Source organism: Eptatretus burgeri, chromosome 3 (genome assembly GCF_056783735.1).
Source record: "Eptatretus burgeri isolate ZD-2024b chromosome 3, Ebu_testis_v1, whole genome shotgun sequence".
NCBI classification, from domain to species: Eukaryota; Metazoa; Chordata; class Myxini; order Myxiniformes; family Myxinidae; genus Eptatretus; species Eptatretus burgeri.
The window spans coordinates 140,080,762-140,094,266 of NC_140963.1; the positions used below are offsets into that span (position 1 = coordinate 140,080,762).

The 13,505-nt window shown below is 44.3% G+C and overlaps 1 protein-coding gene across 7 annotated transcripts in view; it reads left to right on the top strand.

Moving 5' to 3' along the window:
• The window catches only part of NCAM1 (neural cell adhesion molecule 1), a 273,015-nt gene extending 260,364 nt beyond the window's left edge, over window positions 1-12,651 (top strand). For 4 of the 7 annotated variants that reach the window (XM_085875919.1, XM_085875920.1, XM_085875923.1 and 1 more), the window contains 4 exons: window positions 7,871-8,084; window positions 8,245-8,364; window positions 9,030-9,599; window positions 10,737-12,651. In XM_085875919.1, the coding sequence (XP_085732045.1) occupies window positions 7,871-8,084; window positions 8,245-8,364; window positions 9,030-9,599; window positions 10,737-10,959 (1,127 nt within the window). In that variant the 3' untranslated portion in view covers window positions 10,960-12,651. The remainder of the gene's footprint in view (window positions 1-7,870; window positions 8,085-8,244; window positions 8,365-9,029; window positions 9,600-10,736) is intronic. The other 3 variants (XM_085875921.1, XM_085875918.1, XM_085875925.1) reach the window with 3 other exon arrangements.
• The last annotated feature ends 854 nt before the right edge of the window (window positions 12,652-13,505 follow it).

Consider the following 13,505-nt stretch of genomic DNA (forward strand, 5'->3'; position numbering starts at 1 on the left):
GTCAGCAGTTGGCTTTGGAGGCCAACTTTGAAATGTGGTTTCCCCAAGAAAAATAATAGCTGATGGTGAGACCCAAGAGTTTGAATGACTGAACTTATTTGAGAGGGTTATTGAGAAAGTAGATGGGAGGGTTTGTGGTACGGTTCTTTCGGAGAGAGATAGTAGGATTGCCAGATTTTGCAGAATTGAAATACTTATTCCAAGTGTTTGACCAGCTCGTGATTTTTGTCAAGGTCTGAGGAGAGAGAAAAGGCTGCTGCCTGTCTATCTGTCAGAAGGATGAGGGAAGTCATGCCAGAGAGTTGAGTCATCAGCAAAGAGACAAAGAGGATTTTCCAGAGAGTCAGTGATATCATTGATGAAGAATAGGATGGAGCCCAGAATACTGACTTGGGGTACTCCAGCCTCAAAAGGGAGAGGAGAAGAAAGAGTTCCGGTTAAAGCCACATGTTGTTTACAAAGAGTGGAGTTGGCCTTGAATTCCATAGGCAGAGAGTTTGTAGGGTAAGGCAGGATGCCAGACTGTATCGAAAGCTCGAGATATGCCCAGAGAGACGGCCCTGATCTCATGACTGATATTGAGGGACTCCATCCATTTTTGGGAGAATGGAAGTAGCATGTCTAAGGTAGAGTGACCAGGTCTGAATCTGAATTGAAGGATTCCATGACCTTGTTGATGATTGGAAGTAAGCTAATTGGTCTGCAGTTGAGGAGATCCATTTTTGCACCTTCTTATGCCTCTGCTGACAAAGGCACTGGAGGCATTATGTTTTTTGGTTGTCCATCCTTCCGTATGTCCGTCCGTGCGAATTTTCTGTTTTCTCTGCAACCGTTTTATCCGATTGACAGGAAATATTCACCATAGGTGAAACCACTCATTCAGAATGTTTTAATGGTAATTTGACGTCCTCGGTCAGGTGTTGAGGGCACCCATGTTGGAAAAAAGGAAAAACTTTGGACCTCTGTATCTTCGAAACCGCTCCATAAAAAAAATTGAAACTTGGTATGTGTGAAGTACTCCCCATGGGAAACAAGTGATTAAAATATATATATATATATATATATATATATATATATATATATATATATATATATATATATATATATATATACATACATACATATATATATATATTTATATATACATACATATATATATATATATATATATATATATATATATATATATATGTATATATATATATATATATGTATATATATATGTATATATATATATATATATATATATGTATATATATATATATATATGTATATATATATATATATATATGTATATATATATGTATATATATATATATATATATATATATATATATATATATATATATATATATATATATATATATATATATATATATATATATATATATATATTTATATATAAATATATATATATATATAAATATATATATATACATATATATATATATATTTTTTGGATGATGTCTTAGTTGGCTTTGTTATGTCACAATTGCATTCGTCGAACGCTTTATCCGAACAGTATGAAAATTTTTGAGGGTTGTCTCAGGCTAAATTGTATATTGAGGAAAAAAATGATGACGTCATCGGTCACGTGGTTCGGCAGCCATATTTTTATTTTACAGAAAAGCCTTCAAAAATCTTCTCCAAAATGACTGAATAGATCGAGGCGAAACTTTACAAGTATGATCGCCTATCCATGAGGAACAAAAAAATTTCCACCTATGACGTCACAGGTCACTGCTTGGCAGCTATGATTTTTTTTGAAGAATAAACCTTTGAAAATCCTCTCCCAGAAGGGCTTGACAGATCGAGGGGAAACCACCCACATGTTCCCCAAGCCTTGAGGATGCCAGGGTGTTCAAAATAACTAATAGGTCACATGGTCTGGCAGCCAGATTGGATTCAACTAAAAAAAAATTTTTTTGGTATTATTTCTCTTGAAGTGCTTCATCAATCGACATGAAACTTCACAGTTATAATCTAGTCATGGGGAAAATATTGTTACGAATTTCGCCCGCCCGGCGTGCGATCGGCCACGTAACTCGAATCGCGACGCGTCGCCCACCGGAACGGACAGTTCGGTCGTGTTTATAAACTTATATAAACTTATACGGGTTTACTTAATAGACTGGCGCCACACACACACATTTACACCAAAAGCAAAGAAAATACAAGCCACCCTCACAGGCAAGGAGGAAGACAGGTCCGTGGACCAAATGAACGTGGGACGTGGGTGAACGGCCAGGTCCACGAGACCGAAGGGGTCTTACCCGCGCCCTCGTGGCGCGATGGCGGGCTAGCCACAATGTCCGCGTAACGCGCCTGACTCCGTGCCCCTGTTATGGTCGGTGAGCTCCTCCAGGCGTGTGTTGCGCAGGCACGTGTTGGTCGGTCGACACCACGGTTGGGGCGGTGAGCGGACGGGGCTACCGGCGCTATCTCAGCGCGGATGGGGGAAATTGTTGATGCTCGGGGTGGGAAGAGGGGAATGGCGGACGCTCCCTCCCGCTAGCGGGGTCTCGGGACTGCACCGACTCTGGCAAACTCTCGCCCCTGAGTCCTCTTCTGCGTCCCAGCTCCACTCCGCGACTCATCCCTCGACCTCCACTCCGAGCTCCGTCGCCTTCGCCGTCCGATCCCCGCAAACACATGACACAGACTCCATGACTTCCGACTAGCGCCACTTTCTGCACCCCTTTCTGCACCCCCTTCTGCACCCCACGTCGACCTCTGTCTTCACTCGACGAGCGCCACTTTCTGCACCTCCTTTCTGCACACACGAGCTGTGTTGTGCTCGCGTCTTTATAGACCGGGGGAGGAGCTTGTATGCAGATTCGTGGATCAAAACGCGCTTGGAGGCGGGGCCACGCCACCCGACGTTCAGCCATTGGTCGGGCAAAAAGAGGCGTGAGCCTCCCCTGATCCGATTTCCTCTCCTAAAAGGAACGCATTCACAGCGGGTTCGGAGGTGGGGCCATGCCACCCGATGCTCAGTCATTGGATGGAAGAAAAGGGGCGTGAAGCCTTCCTGATCTGCTTCTCCTCTCCCGAAAGGCATCCATTTGGACTCGCGGCTCGACGCGTTCGGCAACAATTACCGAACGGGCCCTGGACAGCACGACGTTCGGTGTTGACAGGTGGTGTGGTTGTTGGTTGTGGAAGGAGAAAGGCGAAGGTGGTGGGGGGTTTGCTGTGGTGGTTTGGTTGTTGGCGGGCGTCGTTTGGGAATGGCGGTGAAGCGATGTTTGCGGGATGGTGTTGTGGAGGTAAAGAGGCGAAGGTGGTGGTGTTTGAGTTGTTGGCGGCTTAATGGTCCAAAATAACGATAGAGAAAGAAAAATGGCTAACTTAGCATCGCAGCCCGGATGAATCACAGATATTCCCCCTAAACAACAGGTGTGGACTAACCACACATGAACTTATCGATATATCTAACCTGAGGACCTTTCTGGTGTATTGCAAATTTCCACAGCCGCAACAATATGTTTTAAATTTCAATCTGATCGGATGCATGATCTGGCAGCCAAAATTATTTAATATTTTAAATCTGGGTTCATGGATTGAAATCAAACTTGGAAAAAGGACATATAATTATAATGTAATAATGTGGGCTGAGGCATATCTGGCGACGTTGCAGCGTCGAAGAGTGCCCTTCTAGTTCATGTAATACTGTGATGTTGGCTTCACAGCTTTGTCTCTTGACCCCTTTTCCCCATTACCTCACTTACAATTTCTTTTTTTTATCATTCGCAAAGGGTTAAAGTTGATATTATGGGATCAATTTCACCATTAAGTGGAATCATGAAAGTAGTAGAGGATGCAGCATTGACTGGTTATTACCAATTTATCACTGTACATGATGTCCAGTGAGCCTGGAAACGTAACTAGGGATTGTATTAATATTGTGTGGATTGCAATAGTCTTTGCAAATGTAGTAGATTAAAAAAAAAACATTCCATACACTCAAAGTTCATGAAGACACTTTTGTAAAAGTCTCTGTTGTGAAATATTTGATCCATACCTGTTATTTTCATTCTATTGTGCTTACAGGGTCATGCCTCTTAACTAAGCCATTGTTACGATTTTCATGACCATATAATATACGAGTGCCCAGGTTTTGATGACATAGTGATGATCAGCATTTGACCCGATAACCATGCTAGAAACAAAAGATTTCCATTGAACAAAGTCGTGTTGGGGGAAAACGAAGCCATCCTCCTCCTCCTCCTCCTCCTCCTCCATTTGCAGCACAAGGCTGCGAGTAACATCATTACCTTGAGGGCACTGCTGTACCGCTGATACAATGCCCCTATTACCAGTACACTGGAACTCATTTTGCTGACCTCAAAAGGATGACAGGCTGAGTCAACCCTACCTGGTGTTAACTCAATGGCCCGCCAGGGATTTGAACTCAAGACCCTCAGACCTCAAGCCAACCACATAACCGTAAAGCCAACATCAGACTTGAAGCCATTCTCTTATCCAGTCGCATCAATCTCGGGATTCCAGGGATATGTGTATGTGTTTACTCATATCGCGTTTCTGACCTATGCCCTTTGAAGGAGTACCAAGTTGTGGATGTGATGTGAGCATACATATATGGTAATGGGAAATCCCACGTTTAGCTCTCGACTAAGTTTACACATTGAGAGATTTCCCAACAACATGCTGTTGTGGTTGGTACTTTCTTATTACGATAACTGAAGTATTACGTCATGCAGGTATCAATGATATCACTGGGCTGACAGGATGGCCTAGACCTAGAGGAACACGCACGTGCCTCTAAGCTGTCTAGCCAGGGTTTGAATCTTGACCCAGCTATAAACTATCTTCCCGGTGTTTCACAGGTAGGGTGATTATTCAACGTGTGCGCCGTCTCTCAGATGTACGTTAAACAAACCCCCTCTGTCAGCATTCGTTGGTGGATGTTAAAGATCCTACAGTGCCCTTCATGAAGAGTAGGCGGGCTCTCACCGGCACCCTGGCAAAATTACAAATACCCGGCACACTGCATCACAGGCACAGACACGCCCTAAGCTAGTGATGCTACCCCACAGCCTTGTGCTGCATACAAACAAAGAAGAATGATATCACTTGCATTTACTTTCTGTTAATCTTCCATGGACCTTCCAATAATGGAATTGTCACAAAGTTACGAGTGGTTTTCAAACCACCTTAGCTACTTTTGCTAGATCTTTCAAGCCACTTCCTGTTCTGTATTCTTACCACACAATAATGTTATTGGCCAGTGCTTTAACTGCAGGACCACCATATTAACAGCACCACGATTTAATTTAATTTTATGCACAAACTTGAAACTGAAGAGCTTACCCAAAAAATAGAAACAAATGGTTCCGTGTTGCAACTACCTTCTGCCTGTCCGTCTCTGTGCGCATGACTACTTCATTTATTCAAATTCCATTATCCCAGATCAGTTTTGATCATTCAACATCAGCGCAAAATCTCTGCAGGGAAAAGCGTGTTGCATGGTTTTGGTTTCTTACAAGCTGTGAATACAATGACACTGGTAACCATGTGATTTTTTTTTTTGTATACACTGTCGATGCTCATACGTGAGCCAACACACAGAACGTACAACAAGGGGAGCAGGAGACAAGAGGGGTGGGAAAGGGAAGGAAAAAAACAGTGAGGAACAGAGACATGAGGAGATCTGTGGAAGGGAGAGGGATGGGCAGGGTACACAGGGTAAACAAGATGGACCCTACAGGGACTTTCAGGTCCTCACATGACAGGGACTTTCAGGAAGGAAAGCAGGGAATTTGAAGGAGGTGGATTTGGGGTGGATAAGCAGAGGTGGAAAAGATTGTGATGTTGGATGGGAGAAGACAAGAGATGGTGCTGAACAGCTGTTTTGAAGACCTGGAGGGAAGAGTATGGGAGTTTGTTCCAAAGGTGGGGAAAAAGAGGAATGAAAGAGTGAAGGTGAGCAGTGATTCTTGATTTTGGTAGTTTTACCAGAAGGGGGTTGCTGGCAGACCTTGAGCACCCTGTGGAAATATGGGGGGGGGGGGAAATCTCAGACAGAGCAGGGGGGACGAGACCGGAGAGGAGACGGTAGAAGACAAAGACCACCGACCTGCCTGTGGTGAGAGAGTGAGAGACCCAAAGACTCAGCTTCATCATGGGAGATACCAATGATCCTAAATGTCTTGGTTTCCACAGCGTAAAGGTGAGAGGCAGGAGCACCAGCTCAGAGGGGAGAGCAGTACTCCACCAGGTTGTGGACGAAAGCTTTGGATGTGGTCAGGAGCTCAGGTGTGCCAAGGAAAGACTGCACAACGGAGGATTCCCAGTCGGCGACTGGCTTTGGAGGCCACTTGGAAATGTGGCTTTCCCAGGAAAGATCATTGCAGATAGTGAAACCCAGAAGCATGAATGGAAGGATTCTTAAGCAGGTTTGTCAATATAGTTGATTTGGGGGGGGGGGGGTTCCAGACGGTCCTTTCGGTGAGACATCGTGAGAGTGTGAGATTTGTCAGGATTGAAAGACATGTTCCATGTGTTGGACCAGTTTATGATTTTACCCAGATCTGCAGAGAGTGAAGAGGCTGTTGCTTGCCGATCTGAGGGATGACAGATGTTACGCAGAGGGTGGAGTCATCAGCAAAGAGATAGAGGATTTTCCAGAGTCGGAGAGATCATTGATGAAAACCAGAAAAAGAACAGGGCCCAGAATACTGCCTTGAGGAACTCCAGCCTGGACAGAAAGAGGGGATGAGAGAACTCCATTTAGGGCCGCACGTTGACTGTGACAGGAGAGGAAGTCTGCGAGCCATGAGTGGAGATGTCCTTGGATACCAGAGGAAGAGAGTTTGGTGAGCAGGGTATGGTGCCAGACCGTATCGAAGGCATGTGATATGTCGAGGGAGATGGCTCTGATTTCATGTCTCGCTTTGAGGATCTCCATCCATTGTTGGGAGAGCAGAAGCAGCATATCCAGGGTGACCTGGACTGAATCCAAATTGATGATTGGAAATTAAGCCAATGGAGAAGAGGAAGGATTTAATGTCTGAAGCGATGATGGATTCCATAACCTTGCTGATGATTGGGAGAAGGCTGATTGGTCTATAGTTGCAGGGCTCTGTTTTTGCACCTTTTTTATGCAGAGTGGTAATGTTTGCTGATTTCCAAACAGTTCGCAGATGATCTTGAGCAAATGAGAGGGTGAATCGAACAGAGAAAGGGTGAGCAAGAGCAGAGGAGCAGGTTTTTAGGACACGTGGGCTGATGCCATCTGGTTGAAGAATCTGAGTCGAGGTTTGACAGCAACCTCTCCACTTTGTGGAGAAACTTACTGCATCGATGCGAAGAATAAACCTCTAAAAATCTTCATCTTCAGAATGGCTTCACAGATCGAGGGCAATCTTCACACACATGTTCCCTAAGCCTTGGGGATACCAGGGTGTTCACGAATAATTCATCAATCACATTGTGTGGCAGCCATCTTGGATTGAGCGAAAATTAAATTAAATAAAAAAAATTCTCTTGAACTGCTTCATCGATCAATGTGAAAGTTCAAAAGTATGATCTAGTAGTCATGGGGAACAAATGTTTAAAATTTGAACCTGATTGGTCGCACGGTCTGGCAGCCATAATGATTTAATTATTTTAAATCTTTTTTGTTATTATTTCATTTTTTTCATCCCATTCTGAATTCAGTTTTATAAAGGGGATGTCATGGGTCATGTGTCTGACCAAAGCAGGACGACTTGGGACCCGGCCATAACTGCTCGCAGTTATAAAGCACGTGCCTCTTTTATTTATTTATTTTCTCACCTTTTACCTTCTACCCAAGTAAAATTCCAATCCTGAGCCAAACCCTTTTCTTCTCTTCCTGTGACCCAAGCAGGTGAGCGTGGCCTGTCAATTGCGGGTCTCAGCACTGGAGCCATTGTCGGAATTGTTGTCGTCATTTTCCTGATCATCCTGGTTGCTATCGACATCACGTGCTTTGTGCTCAAGAAATGTGGCCTGCTCATGTGCCTGACTGACACGCTCTGCAGGAAGGCAGGGCCTGGGGTGAAGGCTGGTGATGCAGAGCAAGGAAAAGCTTCGTACTCGTAAGTTTTGTTTTCTTTGTTTTTTTCGGAAATGTATTTGTAGAACATTGCTTTCCCTTCAATCAAAGCACTTTATTCATTGTGATGGCATAGCTCTCCCTTGATGTCCATTTCATTGCCTTATCGGTGTAACATAAGTTTCCTTCTGCATGGTGCACAGGAAAGAAGACTCTAAAGAGCCCATTGTGGAGGCTAAGCCCGAGGAGGAGGCTACAGCGAACCATGAAGACCCCGGGCAAAGCAGTGAGCCCACCGAGACTACTCCTCTTACACAACCTGAGTGAGTCATGCTTGATGTGACAAGGGTCCCTTGTTTCCTCAACACCACACTTCCTGGCCATGTTTCCTTTATATACCTCTTATTTCTGCCTTTTTTTTTCTTTTATTTCATTAACCTTGCACTAAAGTTCCGACAAAACAATGGCGATGAAATGATAACGTAGTACATGGGATTCAAACCCCACACTCTTGCACTCAAATGGTTTTGATACCTGGGGTGTTCAAGTTTTTATGCCTTTGTTGTGCTTGTTGTAACCTTCTTACTGTTACAGTAAAAGCAACTTTGTAAGGTTACCTCTGGCCAGTATTCCAAGCCAGGAATCGGACCTAGAGGGAAGCATCCTAGCCATAAAGCTGTCCTATTATCACTCATGAGTAATGAATAAAGATTTAAAAAGTATAACGTGCAATTTGAATGTGTGTAGCCTGCCTACAGTTGCTTAGAATTGCAGCACTGCTATTAGAGCAGGTTTAAACGATGGTGTGTCCAACTGTCTCTCTGTGCCATTCTCTTTCTCATCGAGTTTCTCTTTCCCTTTTTCTTGTCTGTCCGTTACTTATTCCCATTCCACTCACCTTCACTCATTAACCACCTCTGACCTTGCTACCCAAATCCTGTCATTCCAACTTGATCACGCATCACCCTCACCGCTGAGAAACCTACAGGCGCTCCACGGAGGCCCACCCCCCCCTGATCTCCGAAGATCCCGTTACCACCGCAGCTCCCGGCACGACCACGAGCTCTGAGGCCTATGTCACGGCGTCGAGCAGCCCGGCGAGTGAGCTCGCTCCCACGGCTTCTGCCGAACGTGTCTCCGACGCTTCGGTTTCTTCCACCACAGCCGCTAAGCAGTCAACTTCAGCCAAATCGAGCCCACAATCTTTCAAGCCCATGGCATCACCACCTCAGCCATTATCCAAGAAAGGTGCTGCTCCTTCACCGCCAGTTAAAACAGCCAATAATGGAAAGGCCTTGAGTTCCCCCGGTGTCAACACTGCTTCATCCAGCCATTCTCAGGCTGAATCCTCACCATCTCAGGCACCAGCCACTGCAAAATCCATCGTCACGGCAGCCTCGGGACAAGGCTCCGAAAGTCCAGGAGGGGCCAAGGAAACGCCGCTGAAGAAGGATGGAGTATCTACTGAGGGGTCAGATGGACCTGTCCTTGGCGATTCTTTCGACTTTGCTAAGGATGTGTTTGCAGCACTGGGCAGCCCTGTCCCTGCTGCTGATATGTAGGCGTTTTTATGATGCTGTCTTTCTTCGCCCTCTCCTCTTTTTTATTTATTTATTTTTTTCAGTGTCTGACCTTGCTATTCTCCATCCCATTTTTACTTCCAACCACCTTGTCTGTGCACTTTCATCCTTCGTTTTGCACATTTTCTTTTTTCAATCATTTTCCTTGTTTGTTGCTTTCCATTTCAATTTTTGATTATTTATCCCCTCCTTCAGTTAGGTTTTGCTTCATTTTTACTTATTGTGGTTTATTTTATTTGCTTATACTTTATTCACATGGACAACCCAATTTATTTGATCTTCACAGCAATCATTGCTCCCTCCCCCCCCCCCCCCGAGTTATCTTTGGATTTCTGTTTCCTTTCACAGTGCCTTGCAAAAAAAACAAGTTTCAATTGATATTGATTTATTTATGTTGCTCAGTTATCTTTTGATTCTCTTGAGGATTGGCACATCTTTTATCTCATTTCTCACTATTTTTATCTCCAGTTGCTGCAGACATTCCTGTCGAACTGTTGCAATACATGGTTATCTGGTAACAATAATTAATTTCAAACTTCTCATAAACTCGTAACTACAGCCAATACTAGTCGTTCTGGACTTAGAGGCAGAAATAATATACTTGTGAACGGCTTTTGTTTTTGATTGCCTTCATTTTGAAGGCAGCCTGTGGCTGCTGGTTGCATCATTGCCGAGAGTGTGGCTGTGCCACTGATGCAAGCCTCCTCTGTAGGTTAGGGCAGGAATTGGTAATTTGTTCAGGGTGTCGGTGATAGCTCACCTCCTCTTCACGAAGAACTCTGTGGCATCTTTAACGTCCATCAACTAATGCTGGCAGACGGGACATGCAGTTTAACATCCATCTAAGGGACGGCACATGCATTGCTCAATCACCCTGCCTGCGAAATGCAGGGATGACAGTTTATAGCTGGGTCAGGATTCAAACCCAGGCTAGACGGCCCAGAGGCGAGTGTGCGAGCCCAATTTTGATTGCTGTTATGGTGTAATCCATAAACACGTCGATAACCTCTTGATTCAGACAAGTGGAGAGTGTAACATGAGATGGAATAGAGACATGAAAATGCACCGTGCTTCTAATTATTATTGACTCAGTTTGTTTGTGGTCTGTGCTACAGGAAGAATGACAGTAAGGCAGCAGGTGAACCTTCCCCTGTAACCACAACCACCTCAGGCTCTGCAGTTAATTCCACTCCAACTTCTACCACCACTAATGCCAACACTACATCTACTATTGTCCCAGAAACTGCCACTTCTGCAGCACCCACGAAGTTGGAAGAAATTGAAGTGAAAACGGTACCCAGCGAGGCAAGGGTGCAGCCAGCTGAAAGCAAAGCATAATGGAAACAAAACAAGTATGTGCTTCTATAGCACATACTGATCTATGCTCTCCTCATCTTTCTCTTTTCTCTTATTCTCTTTCTATCCTCTTGATCTTTTTCTCAATTTTTTTTCCTCCTGCCCACCCCTCGCTCCTCTTCCTCTCTCCCTATCCACCCCTCTCTCTCTCTCTCTCTCTCTCTCTCTCTCTCTCTCTCTCTCTCTCTCTCTCTCTCTCTCTCTCTCTCTCGCTCTCTCTTTCTCTCTCTCTCTCTCTACCTGATTGAGTGAAATTTGGACATGGCGGAGGTCGTGGTTACACCTTGCAGAGGAGTTCTGGGCTCGAAGTGATGAAACCCTTAACGGATGGTACTCAGCTGATGATGTGGATGGTGATCGAATCAGGCAGTGAGTTAGATCAAAAAAAAATTTCATCTATCTCTCTTTCTCCTCACTTCTCCAATCATCATCTTGTCTGTTTTTCTCCTCTCCTCTTTCTACTTCCCTTCCTGTCCTTTTGAATAGGCTGGCTTACCAAACATTGGGCACTACTTCCATAAGAATGGACGTGTTCTAATTTTAGTTTTTGTCAAGTGGGATGTAGAGAGGGAGAGGAACGTTTATGTTCCCACAATACGATGTTGAACAATGAAGGAAAAACAAATTTACAAAAAAAATAAAATAACCCTCACTCAGAGTGAGCGGTTGTATTGCTAGTCTTTGTGTAGCATGCTTTCGTGTTTTCCATCGCCGTCGGTACGTTTTCTAAGCACGGGCAGCATAGTCTGTATCAGCATCATCGTAACGCTCCATCTCGCATGCAAGCTGAACTGTAAACTGTGCATCTCCCACAATGAAAGGAAGCAACTCCCATTTCTATCTTTCGGCACAATATTTGTTACTCGAACCCATAACGTCGTTTTTGTTTTTTTTAAATATCTCTCAGAAGCTTTCATTTTGAATCCTCTAATCGTACACATGTTCATAGACATTTTGCTTCTGCTCCGCCATTTTACATGCGTTTCCTTGTGTTTCCGTGTTTCCCCACCCCCAGAATCAAAAGGTTGTGTGCGGTAACAATTAAACTTTGTTTTCTTTACTTGGTCCTTCCAGTTGCTTCCTTTTCCTGTGGCGATCTAGGCAAAGTCGACAGTTATCGATCATTAGCACCGTTATAGATACGCGCGGTGTCATGTCTTTTGTTAAAATTGTAATTTTTAATTCCCTTTTATTGTTACGCTTTGAGCAAGAATTTAACCCAAACGGCCAGTGTGTTTCATTTTCTTTGAATTATTTTGCTTTTGAGTTGTGCCGACCTTTGACATTTTACTACGTGTACAAAAATAATCTCTCGGTTCTTTTTGTCATTGTTGTCGGTTTTGATGTCACTGTTACAGTTTTTGAGCGATGGAAATTTTTTAACACAAGTCAGCCGAACGGGTGTGAGCGGCTCCATGTTTCGTTTGGTAGGAAAATTGCGTAGAAAGCCGCTCGGGTCACACTCCCAGGTGTGTGGGTGTGCGTGGTGTTTTGAGTGTGTATTCAATGCAACATTTTATCAGCATTCGTTCATAGTCGTTTTTAACCGTGACACATGCAAGGTGGGAAAATTGTGCTTTCATACATTTTACAAACCTCTCTTTTGTTTTTGATTTGTTTATATGTATATTACAAGCCGTGAGGAAAACAAAAAATTAAAATTCACCAACTCTGCTTTCTTGTTCACTTTTTATTATTTTTATTTTTTAAACCGGATCGAAGGCTCTTGGTGCAGCTAACACACACAAACACAACTCTTAGATGAGACAAACATAGCCAGTGAGGTTGGGGGAAGTGCGGTCACTTCCTGGGACACTCGTGGTCCCAGCGACGTCACAAGCATGGCACCATTTTTCTCACCGCACTCAGCGGAGCATTTCCTCAGGAGGGATTCCCTCCTCCCCATGGATGACAACTTATGAGGATTGACAATGCTCTGAACTTTTTAAATGGTGAATGTCAAGCAAGGAAACAGCACATACCATTTTTAAAGTCTTTGGTATGACTCGGCCATGGTTCGAGGGGCCGACTTCCTTGACTCAGAGCGGCCGCTCTTAACCATTTCACCAGCGAGTCTCATGACTCGATGGTGTAATGGTTATACCAAACCAAAAATAAAAAATTATGTTTTTTTGTTGAGATTGTACTTGAGGTATCTGTTGTTTTCTCGTTGTGGGGGGGGGGGGGTGGGAATTGACGTCACTTTCCGTCACACTCTGTGGGCCGGCAACGCCATTTTTGTGATATATTGTTGTGGTGCCGGGTTCGGGGGCGGGGAACGACCGTTAGATGGAGCAGTTGGGCCATCTCCCATTGAACACCCGGAATTGAAGGTCGTCACTCCAGATAACTCAAAAGTCGACAGGTTGCTTAATGGAACGTGGACGCCAATATTTCGACCGCGTGGTTAGTGTCTTTTTTTATCTGATTCCAATTTACCTAATTAGCCGTGCGGTCTAGCTACCGGGGAAGCCACACCCTCGGCCGGCTTTGTCCGAACCGAGTCGCTGTTACCGACTCGGATCCGG